The sequence below is a fragment of the Hippoglossus stenolepis genome, chromosome 13 (genome assembly GCF_022539355.2).
Source record: "Hippoglossus stenolepis isolate QCI-W04-F060 chromosome 13, HSTE1.2, whole genome shotgun sequence".
Taxonomy (NCBI): Eukaryota; Metazoa; Chordata; class Actinopteri; order Pleuronectiformes; family Pleuronectidae; genus Hippoglossus; species Hippoglossus stenolepis.
Window position 1 is genome coordinate 24,065,470 of NC_061495.1, and position 24,478 is coordinate 24,089,947.

Below are 24,478 nucleotides of genomic sequence, written 5' to 3' on the forward strand. Positions count from 1 at the left end.
CCTACAACAGGACAATGACCCAAAGCACACCTCCAAATTATACAAGAACTATTTAGGAAGAAGCAGGCAGCTGGTATGCTGTCTGTAATGGAGTGGCCAGCGCAGTCACCAGATCTCAACCCCATTGAGCTGTTGTGGGAGCAGCTTGACTGTATGGTATGCAAGAAGTGCCCATCAAGCCAATCCAACTTGTGGGAGGTGCTTCAGGAAGCGTGGGGTGAAATTTCTACAGATTACCTCAACAAATTAACAGCTAGAATGCCAAAGGTCTGCAATGCTGTAATTGCTGCAAATGGAGCATTCTTTGACGAAAGCAAAGTTTGAAGAACAAAATTAATATTTCAAATAAAAATCATTATTTCTAACCTTGTCAATGTCTTGACTATATTTTCTATTCATTTTGCAACTCATTTGATAAATAAAAGTGTGAGTTTTCATGGAAAACACGAAATTGTCTGGGTGACCCCAAACTTTTGAACGGTAGTGTACATTATGGTTAACTAGAAATGCCTGTAGCTGCGTGAGAACTACTTTTTCCAGGACTTTAGACAAGAAAGGCAGTTTAGAAATGGGCCGGAAGTTAGAAAGAACAGAGGGATCGAGATTGTCCTTTTTATTAATAACAAAATGCATGGTCCAACAATGTCAAAGATTCCTTAACAAGACGAGTTGGAATGCTATCTGAGGGGCAATTTGTGGGCCGCAGATGGTGGACCACCTCGGATATGGAGGAGATTGATATGTGCTCAATAAGCATCAGAAACACATCTTGGACATGGACATTACCGGTGGTAGCCACACTGTTAGAAAATAATTTGCTGTATTAAATCATCTTTCTGGTTAAAGGGATGCTCGTGTGGTGTCATCCAAGTGTCCACAAGCTCGAACATTCATATTCGACTAGAAACGGCTTCACTTACACTATATTTTAAGCCTAAAAGTCCACTACCAAAAGTAGAAATGCTAGCGGAAGTAGCGATGCTAGCGGAAGTCGCAATACGAACGCGCACCCCAGACGTGCTATTGGGCGACAGTGTGTGTGGTTTTCCAGTGTGTCTGTCAGAACGTGAACGCGCCTCCGAGGAGGATATTAGAGGACCTTTAGGCTAAAAACATGATGTAAAATGGGCAGTTTTGTGTCGAAAATGAATGTTGGGGCTTCTGGACACTTGGATGACACCACACGAGCAGTATGGAGCCATATGTTTTTTCTCTATTGTTTTTATTACGTCTAAAGAAAAGGGTCCCGTTTACTTTAATTGCATAAGATTCGGCTGCAACACTGTTTACCCCTGAGACTCCAAAATGGTTTTGTGGATTCAAACACTTTACCCATCAGCATAGTGCTGAGTGGATAATGAGGGGATTTTCATTTTCCGGTGAACTATCCGTTTACGCTTCAAGGGACCTGGAGTGGAAAGGTCTCCAGTTCTCTATAGTTACAAGCAAAATTTTGCATACCAAAGATTTTGATCCATCTAGAACAATATCAACTTCCACATCCTGAATGGTCAGGTTAAGCCCTGTCAGTCAATTACTAAAGATCAATCAATCAATCAATCAAATTTTATTTGTATAGCCCATATTCACAAATCACAATTTGTCTCATAGGGCTTTAACAAGGTGTGATATCCTCTGCCCTTAACCCTCAACAAGAGTAAGGAAAAACTACTAAAAACCCTTTTAACAGGGTAAAAAGAAGGTAGAAACCTCAGAGAGAGCCACATGTGAGGGATCCCTCTCCCAGGACGGACAGAAGTGAAATAGATGTCAAGTGTGACACCATAAGAGTGAAAAAAGTAAACCAGAAGATTAAATTTTTGGCCTGGATACCTCAACAATTAGCTGAAACCCAAGTGTATTATAGCTGATTTAAATTAATTATCAAAAATATAACTATAAAGACAAAGCAGATGCCTTTGACTGCGGAAAAATTTAAAGCCTGTAATTTACTGATCCAATAGTTTTAAGGTATTTTCACATATGCAAAATGATCAGCAACCCTGTAGATGAAAAAACAATCAGCATTCTGTGCTTTGCTAAATATGAATGATAGATATTGTTATATTCACGAATACAATAAGTCTGAAGATAACAGAATGGTTCAGCTCTTATTTAGTGCATATAAAAAAAACATGAAGTTGTAAGGTGATATGATATTCCTGGGTTTGTACATGTCACAAAATCCCAAGTGCCTGCTTGCAATATATCAGTGTGTTCTCATAATCATTTACCCCTTGCAAACTTGCTCTTATCAGAAAACCTGAATTCAGTTAATTAATTTAACAAGAAGCTTTTTGTAATTAAAGCAGTTAAGGCCTGGAGAGATATATGACATGTTGAAAAAAATCCAGGATAACATTCAGTTTTGTTCAAGTCACTGGTAACTAGGGGTGGGACGAAATATCGATACGGCAATATATCATCATCCTGACTTGTGAGATACAATTATCTATATTCTGCTGCCAAATATCAATAGGGCATTCTAAACAGCTGTGTGAGTTTCTCCAGGAAAGTAATGTCTATGAAGACTTTCAGTCGGGGTTTAGAGCTAATCATAGCACAGAGACAGCCTTGGCAAAAGTCACTAATGACCTTCTAATAGCTTCAGATCAGGGATTTGTGTCTGTCCTCGTTCTGTTAGATCTTAGTGCAGCATTCGACACTATTGACCATAACATTTTATTACAGAGACTAGAACAGTTAATTAGCAATAAAGGAACCGCCCTAAACTGGTTAAATCCTATTTTTCAGATCGATTCCAATTTGGTAAAATTAATGATGAGTCATCTGCGCGCACCAAAGTTAACCACGGTGTTCCACAGGGTTCTGTGCTCGGCCCAATTTTATTCTCATTATATATGCTTCCAATAGGAAACATTATCAGGACACACTCTGTAAATTTCCACTGCTATGCGGATGACACCCAGTTATACTTGTCAGTAAAACCTGAACAGTGTTATCAATTAACTAAACTCCAAGCATGTCTCAAGGACATAAAAACCTGGATGACTCGCAATTTTCTCTTATTAAACTCAGATAAAACAGAGGTTCTAATACTTGGCCCTAAACACCTTAGAGATACATTATCTAACGATATAGCTGCGCTAGACGACATTGCCCTTGCTTCCAATGAAACAGTCAGGAACTTGGGAGTGATCTTCGATCCTGATTTGTCCTTTAATTCTCACTTAAAACTAATTTCTAGGACCGCCTTCTTTCACTTACGTAACATCTCAAAAATCAGACATGTCCTTTCTCAAAAAGATGCAGAAAAACTAGTCCATGCTGTTGTTACATCCAGACTTGATTATTGTAATTCCTTATTATCAGGCTCCAGCAGTAAGTCATTGAAGACTCTGCAGCTTGTCCAAAATGCTGCAGCACGTGTCCTGACAAGAACCAGGAAAAGAGACCACATTTCTCCAGTATTAGCTTCACTACACTGGCTTCGATCATCTGTTGGAACTTGATCCAGTAGCTCTTTACGTGTCACATTATTATTTACTTTCAAAACTGCAATCATAGCTTTACTTTCTTCCATTAAACAAGTACAGAAATGTAAAAATGTTCAGTTGTTCAGGTGTTTATCTCCAATCAGAACTGTAAATAAGGTGTTTTGTCTTTTCAATAATTGATGTAATGTGTTTTTAATTCAGAATAATTAATCCATAAAATGTATTGTACTGTAGCGATTCCTGTCGTTGAGGGTTTCTCAGATGCTCTGAAATCACTGTGAGCCTCTGTGTTTAATGCTTCAACAAATCTGTATTACCTGACATGAGTCAATTCCTCCTTCCAGGTACCCGGCACAGATCATCCCGGAGGAGATGAAGCCATGGTAAACTTCTGGCTGGTTGCAGGTTTTAGTGGAGAGGAGTGGAATCATGGCCGAGCGCAGAAACACACTGGTTTCTCCTGGGAAAAATGACATGAACATTTATGTGTTAGCAAAATACAAATAAGCTATGACAAGTTATGAGTTATAGCTATGAGTGATGCAGTTTTTATATTAGAGCCAATTCAAAATGAAGTTAAGGCTGTCTCTCACCATCACCCTCAGTTGCTCCCCATCCAGATATCCAGCACATGGTGCCCTCCACAAAATCCTCCCCATGGTTAGGCAGACAGATGGGCTCCACAAAGCCTAAAGAGAACATTAATGAACATCTCCAAGAGTACCAGGCTGTGTGTGTTGTTCATGTACTTTTATCTTTGTGAGGACCATTTTAAGCATAGACGCTACAGAGTGAGGACATTTTTGGAAAATGAGGACATCACTTTTTAGTTTGAATGGTTAAGGTTATGGTGTGGGGTTAAGGAATGTAATATGTCAATGAGTGTCCTCACTAAGATGGAAGTGTGTGTGTGTTGTAGTAGTAGTAATAGCAGTGGTAGTAGTAGTAGTAATCATCATCAATCAATCATTGAGCTAATGTGTAATCACACCATGACACCGAAATTCTGTTTCCAGCTGGACACTGCTCTGGACTGAATGATACATCAATCAGCTGTTTAAAAAAACAACTCAATTTAAGCTAAACAGTACTGAAATAAGACAAGTGACATCTAATGGGTACGAGCTGATACAGACAACTGATCCACATAATGACAGTCAGCTGTCAGAGAGAAGAAACAGAAAGGGAGGGAGGATGGGAAGTGGGATGGGGAGAGAAAGAGAGAATACAATTCAATATTTTTCATTTTAAAACTAGTTGAAGCTTTAAGTAATTTTTTTTATCTCTACGGATCTGTAGACTCAAAAATGTAAACCCAGCAATGAGCTTTGATATACATTATATATTATCATAGATTAGTTACCAACCAGGAGAAGTGACCAAGACTACAGAAGGGCCCCAGATCCTCATGGATCAGAGAACTGTTGACCATCTGGCCACTTCCAATGAGTCTGATACTGCAAATGCTGAGGAGCAGTAGCAGAGGTCTGGAAGCCTTTGCGCTATGAATGGATGGTGGCATGCTCAGCAGGATCTTGGAAAAGTATGACTTTAAATAACAGTACCATTAAAAACAAGTGGCATGGTGAGTTTCATCAGTGCAATGTCGAAATCCAGTCCTTTGGGCCGATAGCGTGCATGGTAGATGATCTGCTCTACAGCCAGAGACTGTGCCCCGTGGACTAGTTGCTCCGTCAGCCCCACATGGACCACCCACATGGATGGATCTGCAAACCTGATTACAGACAGGACAGAGGACGTGAAGCACAGGATTCATGTCAGTCAAAGTGAGGAGCCCAGTTAAATATATTTTTACAGAGTAAAGTTTCCTTTCTCTGCAGTTTAATGTTTTGCTAATTATACAAAATCCTCCCAAAATACAATCCAATCAGAACAACACCAGTCATGTGAAACAGCAATGTCCTGTAATTTCTTAAGCAGCAGAAACAGGAAAAGGCAGGCAGGCAATCAGACAGTTCAGTTCTGGGTCACAGATCTCCAAAAGTTAAGACTTGACCCAGGGGCTCTGGCTCAATGAGCAGAACCGGGAGCAGGTGAGCAATTAACGTTCCTTACACACAAAGTCTGGCAGGGTATTGGCACGGTGCGTAGATCCTCACCGCAGAAAAACACAGGCAGGATTGAAGAAACACTCGGCACTAGGCTGGTTAAGGTCGTACTTATCAGATAGATTCCAATTTGTTAATGTTAACAATGAATCCTCTATGCACACAAAAGTTACTCATCGAGTTCCACAAGGTTCTGTCCTTGCATTTTTCTCCTTATATATCATTCCTTTAGGCAACATCATCAGACAGCCCCACATACACGCCCTGTCTTAGCTTCTCTGCATTAGCTCCCTGTAAAATTCAGAATAGAATTAAATATCCTGCTCCTCCCATACAAAGCCCTTACAATCAAGCCCCTTCATATAAGAGCTCATAACACTGTATTGTCCACATACATGTAGATCACGTTGGTCCCAAAATACAGGCTCTCTTGTGGTTCCTAGAGTCTCTAAGAGTAGAATTAGAGGTAGAACCTTCAGCTACCAGGCTCCTCTCCTGTGGAACCAGCTCCTACTTTGGGTTCAGGAGGCAGACACCATCTCTACATTAAAGGTTAGACTTAAAACGTTCCTCTTATAAAATAAATAAAAGCTATAGCTAGGGCTGGATCAGGTGAGTCCTGATTGGTAAATGGTATGTATTTGAAGCCAATGGTTTGCGCTTTTCTAGTCTTGATGACCACTCAAAGCGCTTTACAGAACAGTTTTACATTCACACACACATTCATAAAGTGCATCTATGTGCAACAAATTCATAATTTCTTCAGTGACTGGTTGACAGTTGACCATTTCTATGTCGGTAAATGTAATAATCAGGGTTATCCCAGATACCACCAGTTTACATTTAAGTTTTTTGAAGACTATTTCATAAAGTACAATGGAAAGCCTGTCTAGACGATATGGACAAATTTATTCATTATTTTCCTAATTTTCCTGACATCCCTCAATATATAACAGTATTTTTTAACAATATAAACGGTTACATCAATGCCACCTGGAACCAGATAAGTGACATCACAAAATTGGATTAACAAATTCAAATTTATTAATTCTAAAAGTTTTGCTTTATGTTTTTTTCGACACCTGCCCAATATGGGCCAATGAGATTATATAGCTACTGTAGTAGCAGTGACATTGAATTGTGCTAGATTGTATCTCCTGACAGAGAACATGTAAGTACTCTTTTCAGCCTTTATTCGCAATCTGGCTGCATGCAATCCCAACACCACCCACGTGATGTAAATAGAGTACTAATTAGGCAACAAGCATCAATTATAAGAGAAAGCATATTCATTTCACTAGATTGTGGAGCTTTATAAGGAGCTATTATTTGGATTATTAACTTACATATTTTGCATCTCCTTTGGATGTGCACATTAACATCTCATTGGGGATTGTTCAAGTTTGATCGTGTGACTCACCCATACACACAATGTGCCGCAGTGAGGATCCAGCGTGACGTTATGATGGAGCCTCCACACAGGTGTTCACTGCTGTAGTGGAGGCTGACTTGCCAGGGGAACTGACCCGGTTTCGAGATGTTCCCGCCAACAATACGAGTGTTGTACTGAGGCCTGGAGCCGCATTCTGGAGAAAAACATGACAAGGGTCAAATACCACAGTTCGACAATTCCCAAAATCAATTCAAATACACTGGGCTGAGCTGGCCTTTATAAATATGAGCCACCCAACCAGCTACCCAGTCAGCTAGTAGCAAGCCTCCAAGTCTCTTTGTGTCCAGCCTGATAGCACACTGCTAGACTGTTGGTTTGACTCTGACCTAGAGGAACCAGACTTGGATAAATCCCCATTTAGAGGGCCTCTTTAGACTATCACTCCTAGATATATTAGAAGACACCATTGGCCACAGAAACGACAAACCTCCAAGCAACGCCAGCTATTCAGCTGCCAGCCCACTGCTCAGCCCCAGGTTCCCAACAGCCAGCCCAAGCTTAAAGGGATAGTTTACATAAAAATTTGAATTCACACATTATCTACCCACCACTATGCCGATGGAGGGGTGCTTAGATAATAAATCCACAAAACACTTTTGGAGTTTCAGGGGTAAACAGTGTTGCAGCGAAATCCAATACAATTGAAGTAACTGGGGACCACTTCTTCAAACGTATAAAAACCATGAAATGCCTCTCCTAGAGCAGTATGGAGCCATTTTTTTCTGTAGTTTTTTTACGATAAAGGAGTCACCAGTTACTTCAACTGTATTGGATTTGGCTGCAATGCTGTTTATCCCTGAAACTCCAAAAGTGTTTTGTGGACTCAAACACTTCACCCACCCCATGGTATAGTGGTTAGTAGATAATGAGTCATTTTTCGGTGAACTACCCCCTACAGACTTGCAAGCTACCCAGTGCCACAGAAATTCAGATGCCCATACCAACAGAGACTCAGCTGCCCAGATATATAGAGTCCTCACTGCAAAGGGCTGCCAGTGACACCAAGCCAGAACCTGATTTGAGGGTCCCTACCAACACACAGTCTGTTCCAGTGTGGGGAGTCTACTCTCGTCTTGCGTCAGGGATCCTAGCTGATATCTACTCTGTCCTGGCTGACGCCACTCCTGTCCCTCATTTCGTGTTGGCCGTACAGCCGCCTCAAACTGTTGTTCCTGACCCTTAGTCGGTGGACTGGCAAATTTAAGCTCCTTTTCTTGGTCCTTAGTCAATAGCTCTATGTCATTGATCAGACCGGCCACTGCTCTTAAACCTCCGTTGGTGGTCCGACCAACTCTGTTGATGTTTAGACTGACCACTGCTCCTGATCCAGGTCCTGCTTGCCAGTCTGCAAACCAGTGACCACCAGCTGCTGGTCCCCGGTTAGCTGTCCCTGTACCTTCTGGGCACCAGCAGCCTTCGGTAAGACGTGTGTTCTCGCCTTGGCAGGTGGCCTCATGCTCTGCCTCAGGAGAGATTTGGCCTTCCCTGGCGGCCTCCTGCTCTGCCTCAGGAGAGGTTCGGCCTTCACCGGTGGTCTCCTGCCTCTGCTCAGTCGCTGAGCCGTCCTCCAGAACTGCTCTGCATGTATGCCCTCCCCAAGGCTGTCCTCCAGAATGGCTCCGCCTGTATGCCCTTCCCCGGGCCACTTGCCTGAGTTCTGTTCTCTGTCAGCCCTGCCATCGATCGTGATACTCTCAATATTGAACTTTTAGTCTTTAAGTCTTGCCTTTTACCTCTTTTTTTTGTATTTTAGATACCTTTGCCTGATCTAACTGCCTATATGTTCACTATACCAGTAAGTCTGATTAAAGACAGTTTAGGTCCTCATTTGGAGTCTGTTTTTAGGTCCTCATCTGTTAATCAATCTTGACAACAATTTTTATATTCCTCACGAGTCATCTGATCTTGTGTAAAATTTTAATTGAAGCTTATAAATATTGATCCAAGTTAAGAGCAGTCTTGAACCAAAAGATCAGTATCAATCGACGGTGCATGCAAAAAGAGAATCACTCAAGCAACATAAACAAATAAATGCACACACTTATGTAATTACAATAAACTCAAATAGAATTATAAAGGATTTCACATGGACATCATGAATTACAGCAATGAGTTATTCTGACTGAGTTAAAAAAAGGATAGAAACCACTTGTCAGAACAAACACAGAAGAATCACACACATATACAGTGCAAGCATGCAAGACCATACACACATGCAAGAGCCCATAAACTCTATCTTAAAGTAAAAAAGAGCCAGGACAAGAAGATAGATCACTCAGTCTTCAATATGTTTTCTCACCCAGACATTTCAGAGTGGTCACCCTCCCTGAGCTGCACTGAGTCTTACTGTGATGACACAGGAGATGGAGGTCAAAACCACAGAGGAACCAAGTAATCTTTGGAGTATGATAAGATAAGATGTTAATATCCAGGCACTTTACATATCAGGAAAAAATTGCAGAATACAGAAGGTTCAAATGCATATAGAAAATAATCATTTTTATAGAGCAGGGATATTCAGGGGTAGGGGATTTCCTCATGCAAAGCTTTGGAATTTCAAGATGTCTAAATAGTGTGATGATTTAGTGCAATATATGATGAAATATTAGATTTATCAGTGTCTGTGCGTAGTCAACAACCGACTGTCAAATCAAAGACTGTATACTGCAATAACAATTTAACAATATTTGTACCAGCTTTTCACATTGAACTTCAGGGATTATAAATAAGGAGTCAGTACCATAACAGTTAAATTAGAAATGCTCTGTCAAAATTGAGCCGTTTTTAGAAATGAACTCTGGATGTCCACACAATTGGGTCCAGACTTTCTCCAGAGTTTGCCTTTCACATATGAACTAGAACTACTGCACTGCGGTTGTATGCCTCCACCAAGCGGTGCAGTTTCTGTCTTCATATTTCTACATCATTTTTATTCCAGATTCATATAAGGTCAATGCAACCTTTACCTCTGACCACTGAAATCTAATCACTTAATCTTTGAGTCCATGTGACAACTGATCAAAAGTTGTGCTTTGATAGGCCACCGTTACCTTGACATTTGACATTTGACCACCAAAATCTAATCAGTTCATCTTTGAGTGGAAAGTGAAAGTTTGTACAAGTTTGAAGAATTCCCTCAAGGCGATGTTGAGATGTTGCATTCACGAGAATGGGACAGATGGACGTATGGATAGATGGACAGGTGGAAAACCTGAAAACATGATGCCAGTGGCTATCACTGGCACGGAGGCATAACAATGCAGCAGGAGATACTGTGGTCAGACTCGTTCACAACACAGAAATCTCTGGAGAGATCAGGTGAGGGGTGGCGCAGCATGAAGCAGGCAGTACATTATCCAGAGCTTTTACTAGGTTGGGTGTTAAAACTCCAGAGCCTCTCATTTGGACACATGAGTTCTCACATATAGCCCGGGAGATTATTTGGAGTTCAGTGCATGTCAAAAAGCAAGTATAGACAATTTTCATTGACATATTTTTCCTACACTACAATTCAGAGGGATACATTCGTACTTCACTTTAATGTTTAGCCTGGTTTGGGATTGTTTTATCCACAACATGGGAGATGGCCATATACTTCTGAGAGAAAGTCTCAGGGATGTGGCTTACTGCTCTTTATCAGGGGTGGGGAAGTTAATCAATCATACGTTTACCAAATCAACTATGCTTGAAGTCTTTCTCTTGTAGAGCGGAAGAACAAAAATATTTTTAAAATACTTCCATTAAAGCAATCACATATTGTCCCAAAAATGTTTCAAGTATCATGAAAACAGCAATAAAACATTTGATATCTAAAATGAAAACAAAAAAGAATTTACAAATATGAGGAGCTATAAAAACAAGTTACAAATGAAGTATTATTTCATTATCAATAAACCTTTAACACAATTTACTTTTGAATTTAGCTTTTGCTTTGAGCCTTTCCACTTCCACTCCTATTCTGTAACATTAGGCCTTGTGCTGGTAAAACAAGGTGATATAGTGCCCTGTGATGTAACAAGGTAATAATGTGTACAGTTTTTGCAATAACAAGATGTTTTTCCTGTTATGACAAGATCATTTCAAGTTATAACAGATAATCATTTATAAAATAAACACCACCCAAAAATTGTACACATAAGCTTCAGACTTTTTAAGGAAGTTTTTGGACTCTCAATGTAGTTTTTCATCTTCTCAAAAGTTCTATATTAAATCAGATTTATATATCCCTATTAAGTGGCTGTGTACTGAAGGCTAATCAGGTAGCAGTAATTAAGCAAAATCTTGACCCAGATATTTAAGCTATATATAGACCAATATCCAACCTTCCCCTCATTTGTAAAATCCTTGAAAAAACAGTTGCAAACCAGTCTTGTGATTATTTGCACAAGAATGGTCTGTTGTACCCTGTTTGGGACTGGTATTAACATTAACATCCGATCACAAGTGGACAGCGCTGAGTACGTACTCAGCGCTGTCCACATCTGGCATTACAATGCGTCCTGAATGTGTCTCCTGTGACCACTTGTAATCGGATCTCACCTCCCTACTCTGGTTGCAAATTAACCCGTATTCATCATATGTGTTAGTTCAGACCAAATTATGTTTACACAGTCTGAGTGACCAGTCTCACTGTTTCAGTGTGTTGGCATGAGAGAGAGAAGAGTCAGGAGGTGCTGAATGAACCTCGTGCAGCTACAGTGAAGAAAAATGTTTTGGCGTTGGCCACAAATAAATCAGTGTATGGGCAAAGATACAAGTAAAAATAGGTTCAGTTCATAGTGAAACTGCAGCGGGTCAGAGGACGTCAGCTGAGTAGGCGCTCCTTATGTAGCCCAGAACAGATTCACATTCACATTGCTTAACACATCTGAATGTGGTCTAGCGTGATCAGATCGCTATCCGATCTAAGTGCGTTCACATCTGTACTTAGAGCTGTCTACTTGTGATCAAATCACACAATTCACATGTTTATACCAAGTGTTTGCAGGGTCTTTGAAGAATTTCAATCAGGATTTAGAATCCAGCACAGAAGCAGCACGGTTACAGATGAACTTTTAATGGCTTCAGACAAAAATAATAATAAAAAAACTCTCTGACAACTTTGTTTGTGTCTTCTACATGTATGACACCACTTTTTCACCCAGAGATATATAAATTCCCTTTTTTTTTAAATTTTTGTGTCTATCGTTAGAAGCATCATGTTAAATGGTCTGTATTTATATAACGCTTTTCTAGTCTTGATGACGCTTAAGAATACCGTTTTTTGCCATTCACCCATTCACACTAACATTCATACAGTGCATCTATTAGCAGCCCTTTTTTTTCTATGAGAACGACATGAGGATGCTATCACAGGCCTCAGTTCCAGAGAGCAGGACAGACTTGTGTATTTATCTTGTGATACTGCTTTGAAGCTGATCTTCTCACAGAAGCACCTGACACATTTTTGCATGTGTACTTGGAATATACTGATCTGTCCAGGAAGGCATTGATGTTTATTATGCTTTTTGCCACAACTTATCTGTGTGAGTCTGGATTTTCAGCACTTGTGGCTTTAAAGACAAAGTACAGGAACAGACTGGATATTGAGCTTGATCTCCACCTGAAGTTGACGTCCATTCAGCCGGACATCAAAACTTTGACAGCCGCTATGCGGCAACATCACCCCTGGTGAGTTACAGGCGACACAATTTTTACATGAGGTGTGATTCAATATCAAGTATATCGAGATAAACTGCTTGAGGTCTCAGACTGGAGTAAATCCAGTGTTAATGTCAGTTTATGGATTTGTGAGAGTGAGTTTTTTTCAGGGGGCCTTAAACACCTCAAGTATATTTGGTTGGCCGCAAATGTGTGTTTTTCTTTTTCCCAATATTATTGTTGTGATATTTTATGTGTAAGTGCTCTGTTATACAAAGAGCAAGACTATAATTTTAACAATCCACTTTTTGTACTTAATGTTTTACATTTGTTGCTTCGCAAATTGTTAAGCTTAAATGTGGATGGATTATTACAGAAAAAATGTTGACTTTTGAGACAGCGCTATGTTTTGTCCCATAATTGGATTTGCACTGCATATACCCATGTTCAAATAGAATTATTCTGGCTATGAAATAAATAATATGTATGGAAATAGTTGATTCTAGTCCTATTTGTGAATCATATATACACGAATTTTTCAGTTTTCAAATTGGGCCGTGGCATTCTTAAGTTTGCGAATGGCTACTGTAGTGGGTTGTATATGTGTTTTGTGAATGTAGGCAGTGTGCATGGCTCAAAATCCCAAAGTCTGCAGCAGAGGGAGCTCTTCTATCTCACAGTAAACACTTTTCCAGAGGCTGCTGAAACGCCTCCTTGCAGAGTTTTGAATACCTCCACCTCAACTATAAGTAAGATTGGGGTCATTAGCATAATACATGCCCTGCGGCTAGTCAGACGACGGCAAAGTTTGACCTAAGCTGGTCCGAGAGGAGGGAGGAGGAGCGAGCTGCGTTTGTAACATAGACTGTATAATAAAAGGTTTGTAATAAGAGTTATGTTTCGTTTTTGGTGCTGCCTTCCGGTGCTGAAGATCAAATCACTGCACAGATTACAACCAAGCTAAAGTCCCCCCGGTGTACACAGTTTCCCTATTTACTAAAACACAGCGGGGTGATTAATTACCCCAGTATAATTAAAAAATAATCATCAATGTTGTTTTAAATTGTAGCGTCGTCTGTTCACAACTTCCTTTCGCCCTGACATACCTGAACTCATCAGCAGCTGGCCAATCACAGCAGGCTGTGCTTTCTATAGATGGGTCAGGAGCTAAATTCAGTCTTCTGTTGCTGAAGCAATGAACAGAATAAAGAAACTAAAGCATTTTCTGAACTTTGGAGCCTGTAAACCTTTTAAAATTTGGTGCCACAAATAAAAATTATAAATCCCAAAAACAAGCATAATAGGTTTCATTTAATAGTAGGGGCAAGGCAGAGAAAGTCTGCAGAAAGTCCGGAGGCTCTGTCTTGGACATTTGCGTTCACACATACACCTTCTCCGGAGAAAATGTGGAGGCTCTCAGGAGTTCAGTACATATCTGAAAGCAGCTTTAGTTAAACTTCAGGAATGTCTTAGAGATGCCTGGATGAACTATAACTTTTTACTTCTAAATTCAGACAAAACTGAAGTCATTGTGCTTGGTGCTAACACCTCAGAGAAACATTGTCTGACCAGATAGTCACCTTGGAATTTATTAGTTTGGCCCCCAGCTTTACTGTGAGGAACCTTGGAGGTATGTTAGACAAGGACATGTCAGTAGACTCACACATAAAACAAGTCTCTAGGACAGCCTTATTATTAAACATCCTGTCTCAAAAGGATGCTGAGAAACTAGTCTATGCATTTGTTATCTCTAGACTGGTTTATTGTAATTCTTTATTATCAGGATGCCCCAGTAAGTCAGTAAAAAACCTCCAGCTGGTCCAAAATGCTGCAGCACGAGTGCTGACAGGAACTAGAAGGAGAGACCATATTACTCCTGTCTTAGCTTCTCTGCATTAGCTCCCTGTAAAATTCAGAATAGAGTTCAAAATCCTGCTCTTTACATACGAAGCCCTGAATAATCAAGCCCCATTTTATATTAAAGTGCATATAGCACTGTATTGCCCCAATAGATCACTTCACTCCCAAATACAGGCTCTACTGTGATTCCAAGAATCTGAAAGAGTAGAACAGGAGGTAGAGCCTTCAGCTACCAGGCTCCTCTCCTGTGGAACCATCGGCACCGGGAGGCAGACACCATCTCTGCATTTAAGGTTAAACTTAAAATGTTCCTTTTTGACAAAGCCTATAGTTAGGCCCTCTGAAATGGAAAGAATCGGTGAACACAGTGAGGCGGACAAAAGCAACATCAGACCCAGGCCCAAACGGTGACCTGTACAGGGTACACAAAAAGCTGGAATTCCAGGGTTTTCGGGATGTTTAGAACACACTAGCATGGTCTGGCACCAAATCCAATCAGCCAAGAGTGAGAAGAGAGATCTACATGTCATCTTCCTCGATCTTGCTAATGCATTTGGGTCAGTACCACATAGTGTCCTCTGGTCTTTTTTCGACTCGTCCAAAGTACCAGAGCCCATCATAAATTTGGTTAAAGCCTACTTTGAAGATCTGCAATTCTGCTTCACAACACCAGATTTTACCACTATATGGAAGCGTCTTGAAGTGGGCATCATGGCTGGCTGCACTATCTCCCCTCCCTTCAAAATGTAGTAGGTGGCGAGTGACAAAAGTCGGGGGTCCGATTAATACCAATCAAGGCCTACATGGATGACAGGACAACCCTGACCACAACCGAACCATGCACCAAAAAGTTGCTAGGGAAACTTGAAGCAAACATTGCATGGGCCAGAATGAGGAACAATCCATCAAAATCAAGAAGCAAAGGTAAGAGATCAGACCATAGGTTCTACATTAATGGAGAACCCATTCCAAAAGTCGGAGAAACCTATAAAAAGCCTCAAAGACTGAAAGCAGGTCCAGCTGGATGTAAACAGTGGTGCTTAAAGATTTATTTGGCCACTTACAGTAGTTGACATTCCTATCACAAGAGTTGAGAACATGGAGAGAATGATCAACTCCTATGTGAGAAAGTGGTTAAGAGTCCCAAGATGTCTGAGCAACATCGGCCTGTATGGACACGGGATCCTCGAGCTGCCTATCTCAAGTCTCGTAGAGGAGTTTAAATGCACCAAAACAAGGCTGGAGAGGACCCTCTGAGAGTCCTGAGACACATCTATAGAGGCTGTTGGACCATCACTGACAACAGGACGGAAATGGACACCAAAAGAAGCAACTCAACAGGCAAAAGCAGCACTCCAGCACGGTGACATTGTGGGCCATGTTCAACAGGGAAGAGGAGGTTTGGGCCAGGTCAAAGTAGAACAAGGCAACTTGTTCTACAGGGAATTCTGCAGCGGAAATTGGTAGTCATGGAAATCTGGCACCAAGAAGAGGCAGAAAAATGTGAAAAGGCTGTCACTCAAGCAAAAGAAGGGCTATGGATGAAATGGGAGAGTATAGCGATAAGTTAGAAGTTGGATCAGCTGAAAGGACCTGTGGGGAATGGAAGCAAGCAGGATTAGTTTCCTGCTTAGAGCAACCTATGATGTCCTTCCCTCACCCAAAAACCTACAGCAGTGGCTGAACAAAGATCCATTCTGCCCACTATGCTCAACTCCAGCTACCCTCAGGCACATCCTCACTGGTTGTAAAATAAGTCTCTCCCAAGGTAGGTATATGTGGAGACATAACCAGGTACTCAAATACCTTGCAGCAACAATAGAAACAAAGAAAACTGCTACCAATGCCTTGCCATCAAAAACATCAAACACAGTTCAAAGGACAACATTTGTCCGTGAGGGGGGAACAGGGACAGAGAGGGCCTCCTCCACTGCCCAATAGTGGTCAGATGGAGCAAGCCCGAGACTGGGAGATGTTGGCTGACGTGGGCTGGCGGCTTACAGTCCCATCTACTTCTACTTGGCAGAATTGGCAGTACCCTGGGTGTAGGGTTGGGTATCGTTTAGATTTTATCGATTCCAATTCTGCTTATCGATTCCGTTTTTTATCGGTTCCCCATTTTGATTCCAAAATGGTAAAAAAAAAAAAGAGGTCAAATGTTGAGATAACAAAAATATCTTTATTGGACTGGACCGATGCACAGTAGCTGTGCTTCATGTTACACTGGGGCAGCAGTGGTAATGCCTTGTGGTAGACAGGCAACATTACAAAAGAAAACCCACACAACTCATCTCAGAGCCTCATCAGACATGCTCAATGTTTTTAACCCAACTGTGTAAATTAGTAGTAACTGAGATAGAGGCAATGTTGAAACTTTTTGCCTTAAAAGTGTTTAAATTAACCATTAACAACACATAGTCGTATTTGTGGATAATTAGTAGAAGAAAATGTTCTAATTGTCCCTGTAAATTAATGTTACATCAATAACTGTCAACTTTAAGATCTCTGATAAATATTAATCTCTCATATATTCTATAACAACACAGTGGAAATCAGTAGCAGTTGAACCATTTGTGGATAATAATGTTTTTAGCTGCTTGTTGTACGTCATATTAATAGGAAACCTACTGACATAAATCATACAAGTCATGTTTGTCAGGTTTCCCTTGAATACCATGGAGCCATCACGGCTCGCTCTCCCTGGAGGTGCTAGCGAGGTGCTACAGTACTAGGGCTAGCTGAAGATGACACACTCAGGCTCGGGACCGCAGGACATTAAACGCTGAACAGTCTTTCAGATCGATGTCGTGCTGCCTTAAATGTTTGGTGAGCTTCCCGCATGCATTGCACGTTGCCTTTTCGTCGTTGTCTTTTTTAAAGTAAAGTAAAGCCACACTTTTGACCGTTTATCGCGGCTCATCTTAGCCATGTTAACCATGCATGCTAGGTCGCGTCTAAACAAATGGACAGGCTGTTGCGTGGTGCATGACGTAGTCACATAGGCAGGTCCTGGCAGATACATGCAGTTTAGGAACCGATAAGCAGAACCAAAATCAGTTTTTTACGGGTACCCAGTATTTGGCATTTTGGATTTGGTTCTAAACTCCCTACCTGGGAGTATAATATTGAAGAAGCGAATGAGGGGAAATGGCTGCAGTATGCAGACATGGCATTTGAGACAGAGCAACGTGGCTAGAAAGCAATAGTTTGCCCTGTGGAGGTTTGCTGCAGGGGTTTCATTGCAACATCCACCATCAGGTTGCTCAAATATCTGGAGATCCATGGACAACCCTGCGCCAAACCATAAAATGAAACATCACACACTGCAGAACGCTACAGCCAATGGCTCTGGATCAGGACGAAAGATCCCAACTGGTCCCCAATATGCTAGGGACATGCACTCAGATCTGATCAATCTGTGGTGGGCCTGCCTTAAAAGAGGGTGTCTTGTGATAAAAAGGCTGAAACCCCTGATGATTCTAAGGTACACAACTGAAGATATGTCCCTAACATCCGCTGGTGGTCACTCACATCCGATAACATCAACTGGCAATAGGCATTAATTAATGCGGCAAAACGTACCATCTTGTCCTATGTTCTTAAATTGGAAAGCATTGATTTTAAAAAGGCTTAGAGGTAATGATGTCTGATCTACTGAGCAGGCCACATGGCTTTCATAGTACTGCCATACAAGCCAGTAGCCAGTCATATATATCTTTAGCATCAGCGTACCCTCAAGTTCGGCCGCCAGAACACTTGATGACACTAAGTTACTAAGGGAAGTTATGTCCCTAACATCCAATGGTGGCCAATAACATCTGCTAATGGCTGTGGCTGAGGTAGAGCGGTCGTCCTCCAACCTGAAGGTCGGCAGTTTGATCCCCAGTCTTCCCCATCTGAATGCCGAAGTGTCCTTGGGCAAGATGCTGAACCCTGAATTGCCCCTCATAGAACAACAAAGTGCTGCTAATATATGCACTGTATGAATGTGTGTGTGAATGGGTGAATGTAAAAAACTGTACTGTAAAGCGCTTTGAGTGGTCATCAAGACTAGAAAAGTATAAATACAAAACCATTTACCATTTAACATCTACGGTTAGTTGGTATCCTAAATTATGCAGAAGACCTACAAACGTACAAGAGATATTCAACATCTTGCCCTATATTAAAAAAAAAATAGGTCCGGCTCAGGTGAGTCCTGAACCATCCCTTAGTTATACTGCTATAGGCCTAGAATGCTGGGGGAACTCCCATCATGCAATGAGTACTGTTTTGAGCAATATATGTTTATTATTCTGTATAAACCTTTTAAAAACACCAGGATTTTTGAGCAAATGTATGAAATTGACCATTAGAACAATTAGTCTGCATTCTTTTTCCTTTGTTCAGATGTGGAGGTGCTTTGTACCTGAGGGTTGTGGTGTTCTGGAGTTTGATGATCCGTGACTTATTCAGGCTGATGGACACCAGGTTGTGCTGAAGTTCTTGCTCAATGGATGTTAGAGAAACGAAGAACGACTCCACATACCTGACATGACAGAGAATGTACAGCTAAAGATGAGACTGCATGTGAAGGCATTAACAGCTGCATTCCACTTACATAAAAGTGATACCACTTATAGTTAATTTCACTTAAAACACCAGTGCAGTGCCCATTATAAACCTGCCTGTTTATGATGGACTGGTTGCTTGTCCTGTGTTAATGCTCTGGAGCTGTTTCAGAATTTTTTCCTTCCCATTTGTGAGTCCTCCCAAATAGTTCTACAATATCCTGTCACTTTTTTATTGTTTGTGTTGTGGATGTTGTGTGCAGAGCTTTTTATATACAGTGTGTGGTGCAGAGTGAAGTTAGAAAACGTTGTGTTCATTCAACCTGGTTTCTCTACAAAACAAACGCTGTGTTTTTACTTTGAAAATAACTTGCTAAAGAGAAAGTTATTCTCTGATTCACACTTTCTTTTCTCACAGACTGTGAATGTTGTTTTGATGGAGATCAGCTCCTGTCACTCCTGTAAATGTCAGTCCAATATGGTGGAATAAAATGAAACACATTATCGAAATAGTCTTACGGCAATTTGGACCCGTGGTTTGCTCCAGTTGCCAACCACTGCTGTGGTTTATTAGAAGATGTGGAAGAAGACATGTTAAACTGGGTCCGTAGACTGACTGTTAAGGTGTGCTGCCCCCATGCGCCCCCCCACCCCACTCACACTCTGACTGCTAGACAGCACTGTTAGCTTGCTTGTACAATGTTTATTGATATTGAACGTATCACCTGTCCAAATCGGACCAAAATTTGTCACTGCACTTCTCATGACCACTAAGAATACACATGCCAGATGTGAAGTCGACAAGTCGATAAGTGAAATATGCAGACAGACAAGCACAATTGTTGCTGTAATGTGTTCAGTGGAATTACAGAGCTTTTATTTTTAAAAGTTGTTAACTTAGGTCTGAAGATTGTATTAATGCTAAATAGACTTCTGAAATAGCCAACATGCAATAAAAGTGAAGATATCAACCATGGTAAGCACTATTTAATAGCAGAACCTTGTAAATTATGTTAATAACATGCAGGGGAGTTATTTATATGGTAAAATTTGTAATATTGGCAAACCCCTTGTCAAATAATGTTGATTTTATGATGGTGGCACACTCCGGCGTACACTGTTAAGTGTTAATGTGCAAATACTCTTGGGCCATTTTATGCATTACATGAGTTATTCTACATGTCACTGTTTATAACACATGACGTTTATCATTTGCTGGATGGGCTGCTTTTGAAATAATCAGTGTCATAAATTAAGAGTATACCACTGAGCACTATACCCAATGACTTACAAGTCCCCTGGAAGCATACACACCAATAACCAAACTTCTGGATGGAAGAAAATTGATTAGAAATGTTACTATGAGTAATGTTTGGCCTGGCAGAGAAAACGTCATGCTGTTGCCTAAATCAAGGTAGTTGAGACTACTCTGCACATGAAGTCTTAAATAAATGTCACAAGGATTTAACTTGTGGTCTCTACAAAACCACTTGATTATCCATCTAATAGTTGATGAGACATTTTACTCCGGACCAGCATGAAGAACCAGTATACAAGTGGGCTAATGTTTCTAAGCTGTAAAAAAGAGTTCTGAACAAGGAGCAGGAGTGTCCAGGTAAAGAAAACAGGTTGAACAAAAAGTGGGCACAAGGACAAATCTGCTATCACATACAAATAACATACAGATAACATACAGATAAAAAAGAAAAAGTAAACCAAGAGATTTCATTTCCAGCCAGGACCTTGAGTATCCCAGCTGCTTGCAGGCAGAGACACCCAGCCAGTTGTTCCAGTCCTCTGAGCAGACTGTCCTCCATAAACCCCCTTTCTGGACCTGCAGCACGGAGCTCTTCCCACTTAAACGCACTGACATTCAGACATCAACAGACAGACAGACAGGTAAACAGACAGAGAGAGACATATGAATTACTTGCCAAAAGTCATGTTTGAAAGGTTCAAGTTTGATTTCCAAACAGGCAAAGCAAGCAACTACCAGGCCATTATTATATAGAAATGTAGAAACCTCATTGGCCACTGCTGTATGTCACTGTGACGTGTCTACGCGGTTGCCATATTGTAAAGGTGGAGGTATTTAGAGATGTATATTTCACCAAAACGTCTAGTTATAACTTGCTTAACTCTGAATACATTTTTGTTGTGTTTTATTTATATCCTTCTACCTATCCTTAAGACCTTCTATCAAATTCATAAAAGTGGTTTGTTAACCCTTTCTTCTATTTTAGGTGGCTAATTGTTTGGAATAGTTATTAATCTTCTCTTTTCCATAGCTTGGTAAGTGCTGCTATATCCTAGTTTTCAATTTTTTCGATGACAGGAAAGATAAAATAATCTGGATTTGATGTGCTGAGTTCCCCAGTGGCCCTGTTGCAGTGAGCAGGGATTTTTGTTTTCAACCTTTTCTTTTAGTGGGTGTTTTTTCTAATTTTCTGGGAAAAGTCGCTAGAACAGCTAGCTCTGTCAAATTAAGTGGAGTGGCTATTTATTTTGTATAGTTCACCAGCCTTGTTTGGGTTGGTTGAATATATTTTGATTGCCATTGGTAATAATTAGGGTGTTGGATATTTATATTCTAAAAACACTATCTCCGTTTTGGTGCTATATGAGTTGTCCTTATCCCCTGTTAGCAGTGGGTGGACTTTAATATACTTTAATATATAATTTAAATTATCTCAAGGCACTTTACATACCTTAAGAATTTTTATATAGAGAAACCCAACAGATCATATTTGGCCTTAGATATTCATGGCAACTGTTCAGACAAACGACATGTTGACAAGTTTGATTTTTTTCCCCTGTATCTCTGCTTTTATTGTTTATTGTGTAAGAAGCACTTTGTAACATTGCTTTTGGTGCTAACCAAATTCACTTTATTGTTATAATAATAATAACAAGAAGAAGAAGAAGAAGAAGAAGAAATATGATAGTTTAGGAAAATAGAGGGTTGTTGTTGTATTCTGATACATATTTGCCATGACTAAATGAGAGAGATTGGTTTACAAACAGCAGATTCAGTCATCGATAATACACATCTAGTCCTGTGTGTTTATACTGTATGTGTGTATGTGTGTCTCACCACAGCCGAGCTCATCCTCTCCATTGTCACAGTCCACCTCTCCATCACACTGAGCTGAGGAGCTGATGCACTGAGATGAGCCACAACGAAACCTTCCCACACAGCTCAGACCCACTGTAGATACACATAGTGAAGCAGGTCAAACAAAGTTAAAAGATACATTTGTTTCACAATAATTTAAAGACCAAAAGAGGACCAATATCAAGTGCATTTCTCATAAATGGAGTCGGCGTCAGCACAGTTTAGGTTGATTGTAATACAAGAAGGAAGGAAGGAAGGAAGGAAGGAAGGAAGGAAGGAAGAGGAAAGGAACTTTATTATTTACTAATTCTCCATATAAGGACATCCGTTTGTCATGAAGAGAGCGGTGCAAAGAACAGAGAAGTTGAAGTTATCAGAGAGAAAATGTAAAATAGAGAAGAATTTTACAGCAGAAATTGAAGTAATTGTGTCAGAGGTGGAAACCACAAAAAGAACACTTCTCTGTAACGTGTCCTCCAGCGTGCCGATGTTTAAAAATAATTTAACCTGGGCTGCAATAACAGAGGTGCTGAATGCTGTACCCTGCACAGAGCTGAACACGAGAGCTGTGGACATTTCTCCATTCTTGGATGTATCGCAACGTGGACTCCACTGAATAATTATATGAATAACAGCGCTGCTCTAGGATCAGGACAGACGCACATTAAATGTCCGGTCCTCCTGTGTCTCTGTCGGAGTCTGTTTCCTCCTCACTCCTCTGACCTGCGCTCACTTACTAACAATAAACTCTGATCACAAGTTATTAGGACGCATACAGGACTGACGTTTACTTTGTGTTTGTTTGATTCACTTTAGAGTTTGAGACACACGTTTAAACCTGCTACACAGCACGTGACGTGCAGTCAGGACATCAGGGTTAAAGTGACCGGAACATTCTGGGGTGATCAATTATAGGCCAATAAACAACTTAACAAAAGCCAAAACTGTTACATTTCAGCATTCTTATATACTCTATTGTAAACTAAGTAAACTATATCAACTGGTATAGTTGACAATAAATGATGACGATAAAAGGGTGTCAATTTCATGGTAATTTAATACAATTAGTACATTTTATTATTGTTGTTTATTAAATATATTATGCATTTGCAACCCACTTGTGGCCGGGTTACTATCTACTAGGTCCGATGAGGAGCTGAGGGACATAGACTGTAATAACCATAAATGAAGGTACACAAGATACACAACAAGTTAAATTCAAAATGTAACTTTACTAACTTAAAGTGGCAGGTGATAATTCACAAACAATTTGTATGAAAATAAAAATTGGACCCTTTAAAGTATTTTTCCTGTGATCAGTCTTGGTGTGTTTTGTCAGTCCACTGTCTTTAGTCTGTAGCTAGCAGTCACTGTTCCTGAGACAGTTCCTTAAAAGAGCATGCACCCTTTATGAGTGTATGTAGCAGTCCAGGTGACTAGAAAGGTTGTTCTCACTCTGTCCATAAGACGTGACCGAGGCGGGACATTGTCAAACTATCAATTCTGAGTGGATGCTCTCCCACTACTAGTTAAAACTATCAATTCTAAGAAACTGACTTCTCACTACTTCTTGAAGAATAATCCTTAATGTATATTTTAACCCTTTATTGTTACTGGGTTACACATTTAGTTAAAAGGGTGCATGTTTAGATATTTCAGGACAGCTGGGCCTTCATCATTTGTGCATACGCATTGGTCTGTGGAAGTTCTATATTTGTTCATACTCTGTGAACAAATTTAGGTAAGAAATTATTGATGAATCCCAGATTTGTGCGTCAAACATTTGTATGCAAGGTTTAAGCACAGATTTGTGCGTACGCACTGTTTGTGAATGAGACCAATTGTGATCGTGAAAATAATACTGTAGCACAGGGTTCAGTAACTGGGGACAACCACGAGTTACTTTTTTTTAGCACTGCTCAGTGAGGGTCAGCATTATTTCATAAGTGGTGGCAATGCAGGAACCTGGCAAGGGCAGAGGATGTCACACCTTGTTAAAGCCCTATGAGACAAATTGTGATTTGTGAATATGGGCTATACAAATAAAATTTGATTGATTGATTGATTGATATATTATACAGATGTTTTGTTTAAATCTTATTTTTGAATATTGTATTAGTGTCATTTTTCCATGAAGTGATGGGACTGCAGCTGGAATAATACTTATAAAGGAAGACTGAACAATGACAGTGACAACTTCATTTAGAGTTTACTCAAAGGGCTCTTGTTTTTGCCTTAGAAAGTATTTTTATAAGCAGATTAATTCAACAAAATATTTGTGAAAAGTTATTGTTAGAAAGTTACAAAGACAAATTGATTGGGAATTCAATGCA

The 24,478-nt window shown here is 40.3% G+C and overlaps 1 protein-coding gene across 1 annotated transcript in view; it reads right to left on the reverse strand.

The window, feature by feature from the left end:
* tmprss3a (transmembrane serine protease 3a) overlaps positions 1 to 24,478 on the reverse strand; it is a 50,437-nt gene that overhangs the window by 4,609 nt on the left and 21,350 nt on the right. Inside the window, exons 5-12 of the mRNA XM_047342698.1 lie at positions 22,125 to 22,238; positions 20,773 to 20,896; positions 18,889 to 19,008; positions 9,280 to 9,326; positions 6,948 to 7,113; positions 5,024 to 5,193; positions 4,052 to 4,147; positions 3,776 to 3,918 (exon numbers count right to left, since the gene is read on the reverse strand). Of these exons, the coding sequence (XP_047198654.1) occupies positions 3,776 to 3,918; positions 4,052 to 4,147; positions 5,024 to 5,193; positions 6,948 to 7,113; positions 9,280 to 9,326; positions 18,889 to 19,008; positions 20,773 to 20,896; positions 22,125 to 22,238 (980 nt within the window). The remainder of the gene's footprint in view (positions 1 to 3,775; positions 3,919 to 4,051; positions 4,148 to 5,023; positions 5,194 to 6,947; positions 7,114 to 9,279; positions 9,327 to 18,888; positions 19,009 to 20,772; positions 20,897 to 22,124; positions 22,239 to 24,478) is intronic.